Source organism: Gossypium hirsutum, chromosome A01 (assembly GCF_007990345.1).
Source record: "Gossypium hirsutum isolate 1008001.06 chromosome A01, Gossypium_hirsutum_v2.1, whole genome shotgun sequence".
Taxonomy (NCBI): domain Eukaryota; kingdom Viridiplantae; phylum Streptophyta; class Magnoliopsida; order Malvales; family Malvaceae; genus Gossypium; species Gossypium hirsutum.
This window is the reverse complement of record NC_053424.1, coordinates 14208668-14228141: the sequence shown is the minus strand read 5'-3', so window position 1 is coordinate 14228141 and position 19474 is coordinate 14208668. Positions and strand designations below refer to the sequence as shown.

General features: G+C 31.5%; 1 protein-coding gene across 1 annotated transcript; it reads left to right on the top strand.

The window, feature by feature from the left end:
• The first annotated feature begins 655 nt into the window (after nucleotides 1-655).
• LOC107916923 (cellulose synthase-like protein E6) lies at nucleotides 656-6592 on the top strand. Its single transcript, XM_016846298.2, has 7 exons — nucleotides 656-1013; nucleotides 3406-3724; nucleotides 4380-4520; nucleotides 4616-4747; nucleotides 4827-5039; nucleotides 5113-5337; nucleotides 5530-6592. Exons 1-7 carry the CDS (start codon nucleotides 718-720, stop codon nucleotides 6424-6426), a joined length of 2223 nt encoding a protein of 740 aa, XP_016701787.1. The 5' UTR covers nucleotides 656-717; the 3' UTR covers nucleotides 6427-6592.
• Nucleotides 6593-19474: the final 12882 nt, after the last annotated feature.

The following is a 19474-nucleotide window of genomic DNA, read 5'->3' as shown; positions in this document are numbered from 1 at the left end:
TGATATAAACTTATTCACATGTCGGGTTATTAGTCCAAACTCGAAGTCCAACCTGATATTTAGAAGGATTTAAAAAAATGGACATTAGGCAAGAAAATTAGGCACAATATGACTTATTTTGTATATAAAAAAGGCTATTTTAATAATTTTTTAATTGGGTTGATGTTTGATTGAGTTGTCACACTAACTCAATTAGGAGCATAATATAAATATAGATAGATACTAAGAATTTATTAACTTTAAAAATGTTAAATAAATTTTAAAATATCAATAAATTTAAAATAGAATTGGTACGTTCATTTCAATATGATTCGACTTGGCCAGACTAATTCATACATCTATTACTATTATTTTAAAAGTCAACTAAGTTAGTATCATTCATCAACTAAATACGAACACAATTGAAAAATTATAAAAAAAATTATTTTATAAAGTAACAAACATAACTAAAATATTATTTGTACTTTTATATTTTTATATGATAAAATCTGAACATAAAGCGCACTAATAATTAATATACTGCCTTTATCATTTTAACCCTCGTCAATATTTAAATATATTTGTTAAATAATTTATTTTTTAATTTATTAAATAATTTCTCATGAATATATGTTTGCGGAGTACTTTTACTCCACTAGCTAGGATGATTATCGTGTATATATATCATATAGCTTAGTTGATCCATGTAGTGTTAGATTAGTGAGAAAAGAAAAAGCGATGAGGAGAACACCACAAGCGGTGGAAGGAGAGAAACGCAAACTGCCTCTTTTCAAGACGGAAGAAGCAAAGGGCAAGGTTGCTTTCAGTTTGTTTTCGTCGTCGATATTGGTGGGGATATGTTTGATATGGGCCTATAGATTATCAAACCTCCCCACAGCCGGCGACAGAGGTCGGTGGCTATGGATCGGTATGTTCTTCGCCGAGCTCGGCTTCGGTTTTTACTGGATCCTTACTCAAGCTCTTCGTTGGAATCTTGTTCGTTACTATCCTCTCAAATTCAATCTCTCTCAAAGGTTTGTCTACCATTTTTTTCTTCCTCCTCCTATTAAACCTAATCATAGTATTCCTTGAAACATCTGTCTATCCTTTGTTTAAAAAACAAAAATAGTTTGAAGAAGACGATACGACTACGAGTTTTAAGTTTAATTCAATGAATTTCATAGACTCGAGGTTTTTTTTTTCTGAGTTTATAGACTTTTGAAAATTTTTGGGTAAACTTGTTACTAAAATATTAATAAGTTTATGTTTTGGTCACTTGAACTTTAAAAGATTACAAAATGATTATCAAACTATTCGAAAGTTTTCATTTAACTACTAGGCTGTTAAAATCATTGCTATATAGCATTTTCTATTCATACCGCTTGTACAAATCAAAAGCTCACCTCTCATTCTCTTTTATAGTTCAACTTTTTGTTTCATAAAACAGCTTTGAACGTTACAAATCTATGAACCAAAATTCAAATAGTTTTTTTCTTGGATCTCCAATACTGACTATCAAATCGAATTAGATTTAAAGTATGTTCTTCTACTTGTCGATGAGTACTGATTCATCATACTGATTATCGAATCGTTGCTTAAAACTCGTTAACTAAACTTTAAAAAAAATTTAACTTTCCAATGACTTAAATGAAAATCTTTAAATAATTCAATGACAATTTTTTAATTTTTTAAAATTAAATGAATAAAATATAAATTTATTAATAGTTTAGTCATGCAAAGCAATTTGATTTAGTTATTAATGTATCTTTATCAAATTTATATTTGTTTAATTAATTGAATTTTAAATAAAAATAAAAAATAAATAAATTTTTAAAAAGTTTCACCCTATAATTCACTCAAATTGTATTAATTTTCCATTTAAGTGTTAAATTTTATTATAAAAAATATATAAAAATTATCAATTTTGTCTCATTTTATTTAAAAAGTGTATATTATTTAACAAACATGTCACGTGTTATATTTTTATTGGTTGACATCATATGTTAAGATAAAATGAGACTAAATTAATAATTTAAGTATTTGAATAAATAATAATTTAAAGATGAATTTTATATTTAAAAAATAATAGAATTAGAATAATTAAATTTTAAAAATTCAAAAAAAATATAAGATTAAAAACACATTTAAACAGCCTGTCTGTAGGGGTGGAGTGACTCTAGGCTTATTCTACCTTTGTTATTTAAATATCACTTATTGCCAAATATTTAGTCAAATTTTTAAATATGTTTTTTTCTATTTTTTTAAACATTAATTTTATTATATTTATTTTTTCGATATTGTATCTAAAATTATTTATAATTTTTTCTCAACTCTTAAAGTGTAGAATAATATGTTTTAACATAATTAAGGCTACATCTTTTTATATTGATAAGAATATTCAATCAAATTAAAATTTAATTGACTTTTTATTTTATTTCTTTAATATTTTAAAAGTTTGTAAATAATTAAATACATAATATTCAAAAAAAGTGTGCTGTGTTTGAGACAAAAACATAAAACAAAAGTATTAATTGAAACGGTAGTTATTTATTTATATTTTAAAAAAGATGCTTAATAATATATTGGCATGTCGATCCATCCAACTCTGTAATGGACAGAAATAATAAAAAAATTCATAAATTAACAAAAACAAAATCTTGAAATGTGTGCTACTCCATAAACTTCGATGGTTGTTTTCTTCTGTCTTCAAAGGCCGATTACCTAAAATCTCGATTTAACCCCTAATTTATAATTTTTAGAATTTATAAATATTTTAAAGTTATTAATTTCTTTTTTTTATATTTTATACAATATTTTGATTTTATGTACTTTATATATTATTATAAAAAATTTAAAGAATTTTTTAAAATTATATATTTTATAATAACATGATAATTCCTCATTAAATAAAACAAAAAGTAATGAAAAATTTATAAATAAATACTAATAATTTTATTTTAACATAATTAAATAATAATTAATTATAAATAAATGCTAAAATCCTAACCCTAAATTTAAAATCCTAAACCCTTAAACTCAAAATCTTAAATTTCAGAGTTATTAGTATTTATTTATAATTAATTATCATTTACTTATAAGTCCTTTATTTTTTTTATTTAACGATAAAGTGTCATGATATTATTCACTGATAGTGCATGAGACTTATGTACTTATGGTGCATTTAATATTACTCCATATTTTAAATAATGAATTATTGTTTTTCTTTAAAATTTTTAAATATGTTATGCAAATAGTAATTATTTTTATGTTTATTTTAAATATTAAATTTTTATTCTAAATTTTCTATTGGTCATAATACAAAAATTAAACAATCTAAAAAATAAAACAAATAAAAAATATATAATATATTTTAATTATACATGTTAGTTAATGTTTTGATTTTGATTGATGTCATGAAATCAACAGTTCTTGCAAGTTACCGGGGGTGGACATATTTGTATGCACGGCGGATCCCACGATGGAGCCACCAACTTTGGTGATTAACACCATTTTATCAGCGATGTCGTTGAATCATCCCACTGAGAAGTTAAGCGTCTATCTTTCCGATGATGGCGGATCCCAACTTACCTTTTACGCGCTATTGGAGGCCTCTCGTTTTTCCAAGCTTTGGATACCGTTTTGCAAAAAGTTCAACGTTGAACCGAGGTCACCCGACGCTTATTTTATTCACAATTTTGACCTGCATGAACACACCGCAGACGCTCAACAGCGGCTGTTCATCAAGGTAAAAATTCAGTGTTTAAATAGGTTAAATTTTGTTGTTAGTCCCTGGATTTTAACAAAGTTTGAGGTTTTGTCGCTATACTTAAGAATTAAATATTCTTACCTTTTCTATTTTACAGTACTGATCCAATTATTAAAAGTACTAACCCAATTATTTAAGTTGATTAGGCTATTTCATACAACATGGCATGGCAACCAAAGGAAAAATTTCATATTAGCCCCTCAAAATAAATTAAAATATTCAATTAAGCCTTTTTCGCCATTGATTAAATAGAAAATTTTTATTTTTGTCTCTTCAAAAAATTTAATAATTCAATTTAATCTTTTTTTTACACATTTTTTAGCTTTGGCCCCCGAAATTTTTATAATTTTATCTTGGCTACCTAAACAAAATTACTGATTTCGCCTCTACATAATATTGACGGAAAACAAATATGTCAGGCTGAAAATTTTAAATTGAAAAGGTAAGAAGATTTAAATTTCAACTTTTAAGTACAGAAATTAAATCTCAAACATTGCCAAAATACAAGGACGGTAGCACATTTTTACCTTTTAAACAAGTATTTTTTTGTAGCATGTAGGAAAACAAGAGTAATCCCCCAACATTTGATTTGATTTTAAGATTTAATTGCTTTTTTTTTCTTTTAATTTTGAAGGAACAATATGAAGGTATGATTAAACGAATAGAAGCAGTCATTAATAAAGGTGGTGTTCCAGAAGAACTAATGAACCAACACAAAGGATTCTCTGAGTGGGATTCTAATGTAACCAAGCAAAATCATCAGCCCATTGTGCAGGTATAAAAACACGTACATTTTTTTTCACCTTGTATATAGAATTTAGATAATTTATTATTATTTCTTGAGAATTTTTCTTTTTTTCTTTTTTTCAGATTATTATTGATGGAAGAGACACCAATGCTGTAGATAGTGATGGTTGTCGATTGCCTACATTGGTTTACATGGCACGAGAGAAGAGACCAGATTGCCTTCATCACTTTAAAGCTGGAGCCATGAATGCACTGGTATAACTTACTCTTCGGTGAGATCTGGTTTTTAATATTACATATGTTGCATATGATTTTATGTATTCGAATGATGCAGATAAGAGTGTCGTCTGAGATCAGCAACAGTGCGATCATTCTCAATTTGGACTGCGACATGTATGCGAACAACGCGGACTCGATTAAAGAGGCTCTTTGCTTTTTCATGGATGAGGAAAGAGGCCATCAGCTTGCTTTTGTGCAGCATCCACAGAAATTCAATAATATTACCAAGAATGATCTGTATGGGAATTCCTCCCCAGTACTCCATAAGGTTGGTTTTATGGTAAAAGATATTGGAAATGTTTATGTTCTTCACTGATTGCTTTGGTTTCATGGTTTTGAAGGTTGAACTTCCTGGAATAGGTGGTTATGGTTCGGCCTTATACTGTGGCACTGGCTGCTTTCACCGACGAAAGAGTCTTTGCGGAACCAAGTATTCTGAGGAACATAAAAGGCTATGGAATTCAGAAACTCGAAAGGATGATAACAGGACGGTTCATGAATTGGAAGAAGCATCTAAAGTTCTTGCTAGTTGTGGCTTTGAGAAGGGAACTCAATGGGGAAAAGAGGTATATTCAATGTGGCATGGTATAAACATAGAGATCGCAAGGAGTTCAAAGCACTCGCTAAACACACTAAACCCGAGTCTTGAAACAAATTATATTACTTGATGACTAAGCAATTTTTTACTTTATATTTCTTACCTAATATACCAATAGATAATAACATTTGGGTCAATATTTGGTTGTTTGTTTATGCAGATGGGATTAATATATGGGTGTCCAGTTGAAGATGTGGTTACGGGCTTGGCAATCCAATGCAGGGGATGGAAATCAGTTTATTACAATCCAGACAATACAGCATTTATAGGAGTTGCTCCACCAACCTTGGACATGGCTCTTGTTCAGTTCACCAGGTGGTCTGATGGGCTGTTCCAAATTTTCTTATCCAAATACTGTCCTTTCATCTACGGATACAATAAGATCAAATTGGGTGCTCAAATGGGTTACTGTGTCTATCTGTTATGGGCTCCATCTTCCCTTCCTCTCCTCTACTACGCGATCGCTCTCCCCTTTTCTTTGTTCCGAGGCATTCCTTTATTCCCCGACATACGGAGCAGATGGTTTATACCCTTTGCCTATGTGTTTGTATCCAAGAACATTTACAGTTTAGCCGAGGCTTTAATTTTTGGAAGCACATTCAAAGCATGGTGGAACCTGCAAAGAATGTGGGTACATAGAAGGACAACATCCTTCTTCTTTGCCTTCATTGATTGCATAGTGAGACAATTGGGATTGTCTCAAACGACATTTACTGTCACGGCCAAGGTCGTCACAGACGATGTCTCGAAGATGTACCAGCAAGAGATCATGGATTTCGGGAGCACTTCCATCATGTTTACTGTTATATCAACGTTGGCAATGCTGAATCTTTTCAGCTTAATTGGGGTAGTAGTTAAGGTGTTTATGGGGGGATTAGAGTGTAAGGACATGGAAAAGTTGGTATCGCAGGTTGTCCTTTGTGGGCTTATGGTGACAGTGAATGGACCAGTGTATGAAGCACTCTTTGTTCGTAAGGATAAAGGCAGCATGCCGGGTTCGGTCATGTTCAAGTCCATAGTTTTAGCTTCGTTGGCTTGCCTTATCCCTTTAAATTAGATCAGAGATCAAAGTACCAATTTCCATTGTATTGCTCGGTGTATGCTGTTTCAATAGTAAATAAGAACATTCAACTCTCTTTTTTATATGGGTGAAAATGTTGTTGTTTAATGTATTGAATTATCTTGTTGAATCATAATTTTTATTTATGAAGTTTATTAATAAATATTTTATATTTGAATTTTTTTCCTCTCGAAGTTTATTTTTATTTTAGGACCATAATCTTTGTATGATTTTAAAATATAAGTTTAATTGTTAATACTATTAAAATTCTTTTACTAAATTCAAGTTCATTATAACTACATTTTTTTTAATTACAAGTGAGTTTTTTTTTTAAATATCAAAATATTATATCAACAAAAAAAACTCAATGACATACAATTGCATCTGAATTTTGAAATATTAAAAAGTAAATGGATCAAATTCCTAAAAATAAAAATACAAATATTAAATTTCAAACTTTTGAAGAGTATAAGAATTTATAGCATATTTTAACCTATATGTTACTTATATTTGAGTTTTTTAATCAACATAATATAAAAAATAATTTATTACGAAAATGGTATAAGATGTAAATTAATTATAAAAATGGATCATTTTCTATGGTGTTTTTGGGTGTCGCCAACCCATCAAGCGACACCGCCCTATATTTCTCTCCAACTTCTGCCAATCATTCCGGTGAAGTAAAAAAGTATTTTTTTTCAAGTGATGCTGCCAACATGTCAGACAGCACTAAAAAGTATATGAATATTTATAAAATAGTAAACAAATAATATACGAATATAAAAAAAATATTTTGTAAGGTGGTGCGACTTGACACATTGGTGGATCAAGTTAAAAATTAAATATATACATTTCTATTCATATAGTATTTATTTACTATTTAAAAAAATATTTGTATTTTTTTTATGTTGCTTGACATGTTAGTGACACCAGTTAAAAATATTCTTTTTACTTCACCTGAATGATGAGCAAAGCTAGAGGGAAATCTAGGGTGGTATTGCTGTCAGGTCGGTAGCATTCAATAATATTGTAGAAAACAAACCATTTTTATAATTAATCTACATCTTCTACCATTTTCGTAATTAATTATTTTTATATAATTTAAAAAAAAAACCCTTATATTTCCATAGCCTTTTACGTCATTTGCATCAATCAACAGGATAGAGCATAACATGGTTAAAATCAACTTGATTACACAGTAATTTTCTCTAATGTCGAATGAAAATAGTGATAGTTCTCTTTCGTTGGAGTATCGGAATACAAAAAAAGTATGGTTTCAAGAAACAAAAAGGAAGGAAGAGTAATGACTCGATAGTCAGGAGTATCGGAAAGTGTATTTTCAGGACTCAATTTCTATTAAATCGGATCCGTAAATATTTTTATTTAATATTTATGGAGTTTTATTAGAGATGAATTAATTTTTAAATTAATAATTTTTATGAAATTAGGAGTTATTAAGCTACGAAGACTAAATCGCGTAAGGGTTAAAAGTTGAATTATAGATTAAGATAAATAAAAAGTAACTAAAGTAGCAATTATATCTCTGCTTAAGTTGTAGTGGACGGCATTAATGATGTATATTATAAATATATATGTTATAATAAATAACATCAACTTAATGAATTATATATTAATAATAATTATAATAATATTAGTTAGTGGAATAAAAACAACCAAAATCCATTTTTTTTATTTTATTCTCCATGCAAACCGAAAACAATTGAAGAAAAGAAGAGAAGCATTCGGCCTTGGTTTAAAATTTTCAAGCCCAAAATTGATTAGTGCAATTTAGTCATTTTCTTGTAATTTTTATATTTTTAGAATCCTGATACTTTGAGTTACCCGACCCATGGTATAAATTTTAGTATTGCTTAAGATTTTAGATATTGTCATTGTTGAATAGTTTAAGTATTGGGGGTATTGGGGATTAATTTGATAGATTCAAAAATTAGAAGTGAAAAAAGGCTAAATAGTGAAGTTAATTGTTGATTTTGAGTAATAGGGACCAAATTGAGAAAAATTCAAAATTAAGGGGTAGAATTGAAAATAGAGAGCTAAATTTAGCTTATAATGAAATTAGTATAAAAATTTGAGGTTAAATATGGAGATTAAAATTAGTCCTGGTTTACAGGACTAAATTGAGGATTTAGCAAGATGTATAAAAATTGAAATTTAATGAAAATTTGAGTTGTGTATTATTAATCTATTTAATTATTTTATTCCGTAGCAAACGTTGTCTCGGAATCCTCAAGTAAGAAGGGGAAAGACAAGGTCGACGTTGAGTAACTCAGAATATACAGTTTGTATTTCTATTATCCGAACTAAACTAAAAATTGATGCATATTGCTATAACTATCATGGTAAGTATTAAGGTGAGATTTGTTATTCGATTGGAAGATTAGAATTGATGGTTGCGTATGAAAGCAAATGTTACATAAATGAAAAATATGTGTATTGAGAAATTATGGTTGCTATTAAATTTAATATATGTTTATATGTGTGTTAATGTACATATATGAAATTGGAACATTGGTTGCATTGAAAAGTGAAAGAAAACCCTATTAACTGTTTCGGGTTGAGTCAGATATAGATGACATGTCATAAGATAGGAAGAGTTTAAGGATTTCTTCGATCTCCAGTCGGTGAGGCACTGAGTGCCAATTTGCTTCGGTTTAACCAATGAGACACTGAGTGTCAACTTATATAGCGCTGGGCACAGTTGTTACTTCGGATTTATCCGATGAGGCACTCAGTGTCAAACTGGTGTGTTAGTTAGATCCGTGTATCCGTTCGAGTCTGAGTCATGTTAATAGGTGAAATTAAATAATAAATTTATGTGTTTGATATTGAGATGGAAAAAATGAGAAATGAAATATGAAATGATGAAATGAGATGTGAATTTTAAAATGAATTCAAGTATTGATCAAAGAGATGAATCATGTCATTGCATAAGTTGAAATATTCAAATGTCATTGTCATGTACCAAAACATATGGAATCTAATGGATGTGAATAAAGAATGAGTAAATTTATGTTATTGATTTGAAACATATGTTCATAACATTACTTATTGCATTCTTACATTTTAATTACTTATATCAAGTCTAAATTGTTCGGAATATAGAAATACCACCGAGTTATACTCAACGTGCATATTTATTTTCCGTGCACAGGTTAAGTACTTTTCAGCTTACCGTCGATTTAACATCCAACAACGATCTCGAACCCAACTGTGGTGATGTTTTATTTTGTAATGACATGTAACTAGGGGGTGGGTCCTTTGTCAATGTTGTTGATGTAATGATATTTTGGTTTTTTAGTGAAATGATGGGTAATTGTGTATATATATATTGTTATAGTTGAGGCAATGTTGGTATGATAACTTAGTCTAATGTTTGGTATGTGTTTAGCTTAAAATTTGGTAACCTAAGGAGCTGAAAGTTAGTCTAATTATGGAAAAATTTGGCATGAATAAAAGCTTTAAATGGTTGATGCTTTGCTAGTATGTTTGATGATACAAAATGTTGTAGCAATGAGGGTACATTGGTTGGGCATATTAGATTATTGATTTGGCCTGTTTTAAGCATGTTTAATTATGTTTTGAATAGGTTAAATAGTTGGTAATTGAGTTGCTTAGTGTCCAAGTAAGTATGAATTGGTAAACTTAAGTTTTAAGGTACATTTAGGTACATACGGCCTGGGACACGGTTTACCACACGGCCTTGTGTCACACATAGGTGTATGCCCTAACGTGTTGTGAAACAGTATAAGTGTAATTTCCACATGGGCTGACACACGGCCTGCAACATGGCCGTGTGAGATTATTTCGAGAGGTACACCACCCAGGCACACGGGCGTGTAGAATAGTCACACACCCATGTCAAGAGCCACACGGTCTGTGACACGGCCGTGTGACCCAAGTTAGTGAGTTACACGAGTAGAGACATGGACTGGGATACAACCCTGTGTCCCAACTTCGAAAGTTACATGGTTTAGGGCGTTCCACACGGGCTGGCCACATGGCCATGTGACCTCTATTTTTAGGTATTTTTGAAATTTGCCCTAAACTTCCATAATTGTTTCAAATTAGCCATTGTTTGATTTTAAATTATTTTTAGGGTTCCGTAAACTTTTATTAAGGAATGTAAAAGTAGTTTCACTTTGATTTGGAATGAAATAACATGAATCATTATTCTATTGTATAAGACTCTAATATAAAAGTATTAGATTGTCATGATCTACCCATGTATAATAGATGATAATAGTTAGCTTGTACCATTGTTTATGATGTAATTAAATGTTTTGATTTGTTAGTAATGCACGTGACCCTAATCCAATGACAGAGAGGGGTTAGGGGTAATCCAATGACAGAGAGGGGTTAGGGGTATTACATGAAGGCACTGATATGGTCATAGATCTATCTCCTGAACCAACATCTTCATGAAAAGACAGACACTTTGGTAGGGGTTCAATTGAGCGAAACAATACGTCTATTGATTTGGATAGGAGGGTTGAAGAAGATTTTAATATCTTAGAAGGAGATATAATGAGATCCACTATTAATTGAGTCTCGTCGATTGCATTCTTTGATAGGCTTCAGCAACTTCTGGTTAAGGAGATGGATACCACAGTGGTGGTTAAACTATTGGGAAGAAATATCAGCAACAATACCTTTCAAAATAAGATCTACAACCTATGGCGCTCGGCCATGCCTTTCAAACTAATGGATGTTGAACATGGATATTTCCTGGTGAAATTTCAAAGCAATAAGGATTTTGAAAAGGTGTTTACCCAAAGGACATGGGTCGTATTCGAATAGTATTTTATCGTACAACCATGGACTTCGAACTTTAATCTCTCACAACCGTTTCCTAATGTTTTCATGACATGGGTTAGATTAGCTAGCCTTTCAGATTTCATGTATAAGAGGAAAATTTTAAAAGAGATTAGAGGTTTGATCGGTCAAGTGGCAAAACTAGACTATAACACAGACAGTAGATCGATAGGAAGATTTGCTCGAATGGTGGTTTACATTAACCTTAATAAACCTCTAATCCCAAATATTATGGTAAATAGATTTATACGTGTCGAATATGAGGCCTTACCTTTGATTTGTTTTGGTTATGGAAGGTACGATCATTTGAAGAATATATGTCCTCACTCTGTCAGTAATTTGGATCAACCAAGGGAGAAGGAGGTGTCGTCGGTCAGAAGTGTCCAGGGGAAGGAAGATGAGGTTTTCGGGTCATGGATAGTGGTTGAATGAAAATCACGAAAACTTTCCACTGATAAACGAGAATCAAAGGAAAAAATCAGGGACATGATTCATTTGGATTTAGATTTAATATATTAGAAAAGGGAGTGTTAGTTGCTGATGTTGCTGCAGATTTACAGGGAATTTCTTTCCAAAAAGGGGAATTCATTATGGACAGAAAGAAATATGATTTTAAAAAATCCAGTGGGGATGTGAGTGAGTCGGTCAAAAAGGATAAAGCGCTAGGAGTTTAATGGGCCCATTTGATGGTGATATCCAACACTTAGGCGTAGTAAAATCAGGAAAGCCAAATTCAGGCTTTCGGCCGAACGGGGTTGCTGCTTCTTCAGGCCTGGAGGTCCACCTGCTAATGCGTTAAATGGGTTATTTTTGGAGGATTCTAGGCTTAGTCCAAGAGGCCAATCAGTAGCAAAGGAAATAAATGGCCGGAATAATAATTCCTTTCCCGCATGCTTGGCCAGTCCCTTTCCTGGTGTATTTATTGAACCTGCACAAAGAAATCTTGGGCCAAGTCGAAAAGGACATTTTGTAGCAGGTATGGGTCTAAAAAACATTCTGTTTTGAATCAGGTTAATAAAATTAACCCATAAGCTGAACCTGCATAAAAAATATTGGAGATTGCTACCAACTTAGACTCTTTTATGGAAGTTGGTAAGGATTTGAAACATTCTTTTAGTTCTCAATTTGGCACAACATCACACATTAATCCTACCTTTGAAGGATCGACCGAGACTAAGGTACCTATTAATAATGTTTATTGGACCCAGCTAAACATTCTGCCATTATTTTTAATGATAAGTTGGATTCGAAAAAGAATATTCGGGTGAAAGATAGTGACACTAGAAATTTGGGGGAAGGGTACAGGGAGTTAAAGGACGTGGCTCGGGATCCAAGGGTGCTTCTGTTGGGAGCGAAAGAAACCTCAACAGAACCACTAGGGGTTGTAGTGGTCGGTTCAAAGTTGCTGGCAATTCTCGGGTTCCTTTAGTAGATGCAATGAATCCCATGACCAAACTGATTAGTGAACAAATTGGATCGAGCTTTGGTACTGATGCAGCAAACATTGTTAGGGATAGCCAGAAGAATCTAGAAAACCCCTAGCAGTAAAGGTATCATTTCTAATATTTTTTCTTAATTTTTTTTATGAATTTAACAATTTTTTCTTGAAATTATCAAGGATGTGCAAATAGTAAATTTCCACGCATTTTTCATGAATATAACCAATGAGTACAAACTATTTATTGTGGATTTATTAGAAACTAGAGTTAGTGGAAGTAAAGCGGATTCAATTATTGCTAGACTGGGCTTTTAGTTCTCTCGCCATGTGGAAGCTATCGATTTTTTTGGATGTATTTGGATTGGTTGGAAAGATACAATAAAAGTTGAAATCATTCGGAACCATCCCTAATTTATCTTAGTTCGAGCCTTTGTAATGTCGGAAAAATGGTTTGGAAAACATAGCGGAAAATAAATTTAGGGAAAAACTAGAGTTTTAATTTTTTTCCAAAGACAAGATTTTTGTTGTGATATCTAAAGTAATAAACATTTTATCAAAATTATACCTTTTTTATTCGTTTAGGATGAGCGCTTCGACCAAGTAGTCTTCTCTGCTATCCTCAAGCTCACTTCTGCCAAGTGTGAGCTCACTTTGAATTAGAAAATTTTTCACAAAAATTACTAATAGGGCAATTTCGTAATTTCTCTAAACTTTTGGGTTAAATTATAAATCAAAAAAATATCTCTAGAAATTTTCTGAAATAATCTCTTCAGATAATTTTCTCTCTTCAACTTTCTCTTGAATTCAAGCGTGTGTGTAAATAATGACCCAAGGCTCTCTTTATATAAGGAGAGTTTAGAGAGTTCAACTGTGATTAAACTTAATTAATTTAATATTAAATCTTATTAAAATAATAGAATGTTTATTAACATAATCACTTCAATATTAAATTAATAAAATATTATTAAAATAAGAATTAAATTAAATTTAATATTAAACCATTAAAATAATATTAGTTTTTGAATAATTAATCTAAAATCAAATTCTCTGGTGGAATTCCAGTAAGAATGTTACTCTTCCACTACTCAACCACCGATGACCAACAGTCATCGGCCACCGGGACGTCGTGTCGCAGCCATCGGCACCACTATGTCCGGTGATGCAGGTGCGACACCCTTACGGCACACCGAGCTGGTTCGGTCCGAGTCAATGACGACCCGATCATTTCAGTTTAGCCACCGGTTGAACCGTTTGTCCAGTTTCAAATATCAGGCCTAATTTGACCAATTTTTGGGTCTTGGTGTCGCTTTTGAGCCCCTGGGCCTAATTTACGATCTTAGGTCCAATTTTTAAGTTTAATAACCTATTAGGTCAGTTGTCTTACTTGAAAATTAACTTTCAAAAATATCATATTAATTTTAATTGAATGGATTAATTTAATTTTACTTGAACAAAATTAAGTTTTCCAAAATCACTTAGATTTTCCAAATTAATTTTTTAAGAAAATTCTTTAATTTAATTCTCTAGTTGAACAATTTTCACTAACACCTAATTTAATTCCATATCGAATAAATTGACTCAATTAAATTATTCCTAAAGTTGTAAAATTTTCTTCTAATTCAAATGTATTCCGATCGAGCTTTTGTTGAGCTAACGGAGGGACCAATTGGACTTATACAATTAAGCTTTAGTGATTGCAATTATGTCCAGAAGCATCGTTCTTATAATTCGCAAATTTAATCATGGAGTCAGTCCACAAGAAGTACCATGATTGAAAACTCCTTATTGTATACTCTTTACGAAAGCAATTCATCCAACTGCTTTATCCAATGATCTCGTCATGTATGTGTTACCCTCATATGATATCATTGATTTCTTTTAGTTATATTCGTTCACTTAATACGACCTTATTTTATCTCATTGTCACCATTGTGTCTTCTTAATGATTAATATGATCACCGTCAACAAATGACTATGATAAATTGTACGTTCGAGAACTAGCAACTCGTGGCCACGTTTCATATTTATCAATCCACGCAATGCTAACGAGAGAATATCATTAACTCTTTAATTAAGCTATGAATTCCACTATTGCTAGTAAAGCTATGCCATAAACAAGTTATGTACTGAACATACAGGCTATAGGCTCGATCATCTTTAGAAAATAAGCCTCTACTTATATCAAAGCACATGATTTGCATACGTATGGTCAGTGACTAACTCAGGATTTAGGTAAATCACATTATGAAAGTCACAAGTGAATTAATTTACAAACAGATTCAGAATTAATTCATCTTGGGTCTAGTCCAATGATCATTCTACCAATGAATACATCTATGTCTCTACTCGTGGAGTCAACTGCTTCAATAGCCAAGACTAGCCATCTCGCCAGTTGGAATTGTAGACGATATAATAATTCTTCTTAGTATTTGAATAAAATGCTCACTTTGATTCTTTTACGGGATTACAGAATCATTTAGATTATCTACTGAAGTAAGTTGTCTTCCTCGCAATGCAAACGTTCTTTACAATGCCATTTATTCCAGTTTGAACTTTAGACAATCAATTAGCTAATATTTGCTTGTCACAATTTCTCTATACATGAAAAATATAAAAGACATAAATACAAAAGACATAATAGTGAAATGTGAAATTAACTTTACCTATTTATTCATCGTTCAAATAAATAAATAACAGTTATATGTTTACTACAATAGGGGCACATTTCCTATCATGTAACTTATATGTCGAGCCCTATTTTTATCACTTTTGTTTATGGAAGTCTAGACAAACAAAGAAGAAGAAATCATTAGGAAAAGCTTGAGACGAGTACTCCGGATCTTTCTATTCCTTGGATAACAATTAGAGACTTTAACGCAATTTTTTCTTCAAGTGAAAAGAAAGGTGGGCGACATTTTAGGAAGAAGTATTCTTTTTTTTGGGGATTTTATGGATTCAAATTAGTTGAATGGTCTGGGTTTTTGGGGGCAATCTTTTACTTGGCAGAAAAGAGGGATCCACAAGCGTCTTGATAGGGCTATTGGAAATAATGCGTGGCTCACTAATTTTTCCAATAGTTTGGTGACTCATCTGCCACGAATTAAATCTGACCATAGGCCTTTACTCCTTTCTCTAAGACCTGAGGATAACTTTACCAAAGGAAGATCGTTTAGATTTGTAGCTAAATGGGTTGAACACCCTAATTTCTCAGAGTTTGTAAAAGGTAATTGGAATTTTAATGGAGACATGACTGCTTCCCTTGATCACTTTACTCTCAGCATTAAGCTTTGGAACAAGTTAGTATATTGTCACATTGGAAATCATAAGAGCCAACTTGTTTAGAAATTATCTGATGTTCAAAGGAAGATGGAGCGATTTGATTCTACTTTCTTGCATCATTTAAAAATGAAGGTTTGAGAATATTTGGAGAATATTTTATACCATGAGGAATTCCTTTGGAGACAGAAAGCAAGTTGTGGTTGGCTCATCTTGGGTGACCAAAACACAAATTTATTTTATAAACGTACCCTTTAGAGGAGAAAACATAATAGGACCACTACTTTAAAAATTAATGGAGAGTGGGTTCTAGATGATGAATCCCTTCACTCTTAGGCAGTTTCGTTCTTCTAAACACTCTATGTGAGCTATCGAGTCCTATGTAAGACTCCCTCCTAGCTCATTTCCCATTTTGAGGACTAATGATATTCATTTTTTGAGTAAGAACATTACTGATAAGGAAATTAAGAAATAACTTTTTGATATGGCTCCATTAAAAGTGCTTGAAAGTGATGGGTTTCATGCTTTATTCTTTTAAAATCAATGGGACCTCATTGGTAGCACGGGTTGTAATTAGGCTAAGATGGTTTTTGTTAGGAAAGCTATTGACCCGGATCTGAATAATACTCTAATTTTTCTTATTTCAAAAGTTTAAAATCCCGAAAATCTATATTAATTTAGGCCTATAAGCTTATGCATTGTCCTTTATAAACTGGTTATGAAAATTATTTCTAACTAATTCAAAGTTGTTTTTCCAAGGATAATTTCACAAGAACATGTTGGTTTTGTAGCAAGCAGGAATATCACAGATAATGTTCTTATAGCCTAGGATGTAATTCACTCTATGAGAATTAAACAGAAGAAAAGGAATTGGATAGCCATTAAAATAGACTTAGAGAAGGCCTATGACAAGGTTCATTAGGAATTCATTGATGCTTCTTTCCATGTTGCAGGTATACTTAATTTTATTTGCCATGTTATTATGTCTGCTATCACGTCTTCTTCTATGCAGGTATTGTAGAATGGTGTTCCGACCTAGAAATTTAGGCCGGCAAGGGCTATACAACACGGATGTCCACTTTCTTCGTACATCTTCATGTTATGCATTGAGTGGTTAAGTCATAGTATTCATTCCACCATTAATTCAAGGAAGTGCAGTCCTATACATTTATCTCGACAATGTCCAAATTTGTCTCACCTCTTTTTTGTAGATAATCTAATTATTTTTGGGCAAGCTGAAATGCAACAAGCTAATATTATTAAAGAGACTTCGGAGAAGTTTTATAGATACTCTGGTCATCAAATTAACAAGAGGAAAACGAATATGTTTTTATCTAAAAGCGTTAGTAAGGATTTGAGAGATCAGATTAGCAGGTTCTTTGGTTTTCATAGGGTTAAAAATCTTGGAATGTATTTGAGAGTTCTCATTTTTATGATAAGGTTACCAACAGTACTCTTAATTTCGTGGCGGAGAAGGTAAGGAGCAAGCTTTACAGTTGGGATGCTAGATAGTTACCCATGGCAGGGAGAGCTACTCTTGCGCAATTTGTACTTTTATCTATTTCGAGCTACTTTATGCAGTCGATAATGATACCTAAAAGCATATGCATTAAAGTTGAAAAGTTGGTTAGATAATTTATTTGGGGTTCCTCGAGTGATAAAAAGAAGATGGCAATGGTTAGTTGGGATTCTATATGCCAGCTACGGTCTAATGGAGGTTTGGGCCTTAGACGTTTAAGAGATCATAACACCTAGTTTATGATGAAACTTGGGTTTCATTTTCTAACTAATACCAAAGCTCTGTGGGTTCGCATCCTTAGATCGAAATATAGAATTCAATATGGCGTTCCTGAGGATATTTTATGATCTAGTTGTTTCTTTATTTAGAGGGCACTTTCAAAAGTCTAGCCTTTAACCCATGAAAATTTGTTATGGTCAGTGGTTAATAGAAGAAGAATCAAATGTTGGTTAGACCCTTGATTACCGAATGTTGTGTAACGACCCAAATTTTAAGGTCATCGAAAAAGTGAATTTTCGGATCTTCAATTCTAAAAATAAGAATCGTAAATATTTATTAGAAATATTTACGAAGTTAAGTGAGAGGTTAATTAGATTTTACTTAAACAAATTTAGCTTAATTAAGGTTAATTTAGTAAAAGGACTAGATTGAATAAAGTGTGAAAGTCTAATTATAAACTATAGAAAAGTCAATGGACTAATTTAGCAAATAAACCTTTAGAGACAAATGTCTGGTAAGTAAAAATACATATGTAATATTTTAATTGGTACAAATGTATGTATATATATGAATTTACTTATTATATAAGTAAATAATTATAAAAAGTAAATTATATTAAATTATATAATTATAATATATTAATTTAATAAAGAATGAATAAAAGAAATAAAAACAAAGAAAAAGAAAAAGAAAGGCACGAATGAGCAGGGAAAGAAAGAAGGAAGAAGGGAAAGAAAAAGAAAAGGGAAAATTAGGGTTTTAAGATTTCAAGCTTGATTGGTAAGTCAATTTGATCCATTTTCTTGTAATTTTGGTGTTTTTGAAATCTTGGAACAAAGCCCTACTTGAATTATGTTGAAATTTAGGAAGATAGTGAATTTTTAGATGTTGATTAAGTTGAATTATTGAGTAAATTATGGGATAAAATAATAAAAAATTCAAGTTAGAAGTGGGAGAAGGATTAAATTGTAAAGAGAGATATAAGTTTTGTAATACTAGGGATTGAATTGAGAGAATTCTATAATTAATGTTTTATGCTGTAAAATTTAAGAGTTGAATAGTCTAAAGTGATAATTGAATGAAAATATAGGATTTATTTTGAAGAAAAAGAATGGTTATGGTGGAAGGACTAAATTGGAATTTATGTAAAAGCTATATAGAAATAAAAGAGTGTGATATTAAATAGCATACATTGATAATTTTAAATGTTAAATTTTATGTAGCCAACGTAGCACCAAAAACGTCATCGAAAAAGGGGAAGGAGAAAGTAAACGAGGAAATCGAGTAACCTCGATAATTACGGTTTGTATTTCTATAAACTATGCTTAATAATTTAATAAATGTAATTGTTATTTTTATTTGGTTAGTATGTATGATAAATGATGTGATAGAAATTGTTACTGTTTCTGTATTAAAATGAAATGATTCAAATACCCTATTAACAGTGTCGGGCTAAGTTGGATATAGTTGGCATGCCATAGGATTGGAAGTGTTCAGGGATATTCCGACTGTGTGTCGATAAGACACTATATGTGTCGACTACTGTTACTATTCCGGATTCGTTCCGATGAGGTACTCTGTACCTGACTGTTACTGTTACCCTTACGGTGTATTCCAGCTTCAGCTGATGAAACACTATATGATATTCCGGTGTGTGGGTTGGATCCGTGTATCCGTCTAGGTCCAAGTTATGTTAATAGGGGTAAATGAAAGTACTGAAGACCGGCTGTTATTGATTAGTGACTGTGACTGTTATACGA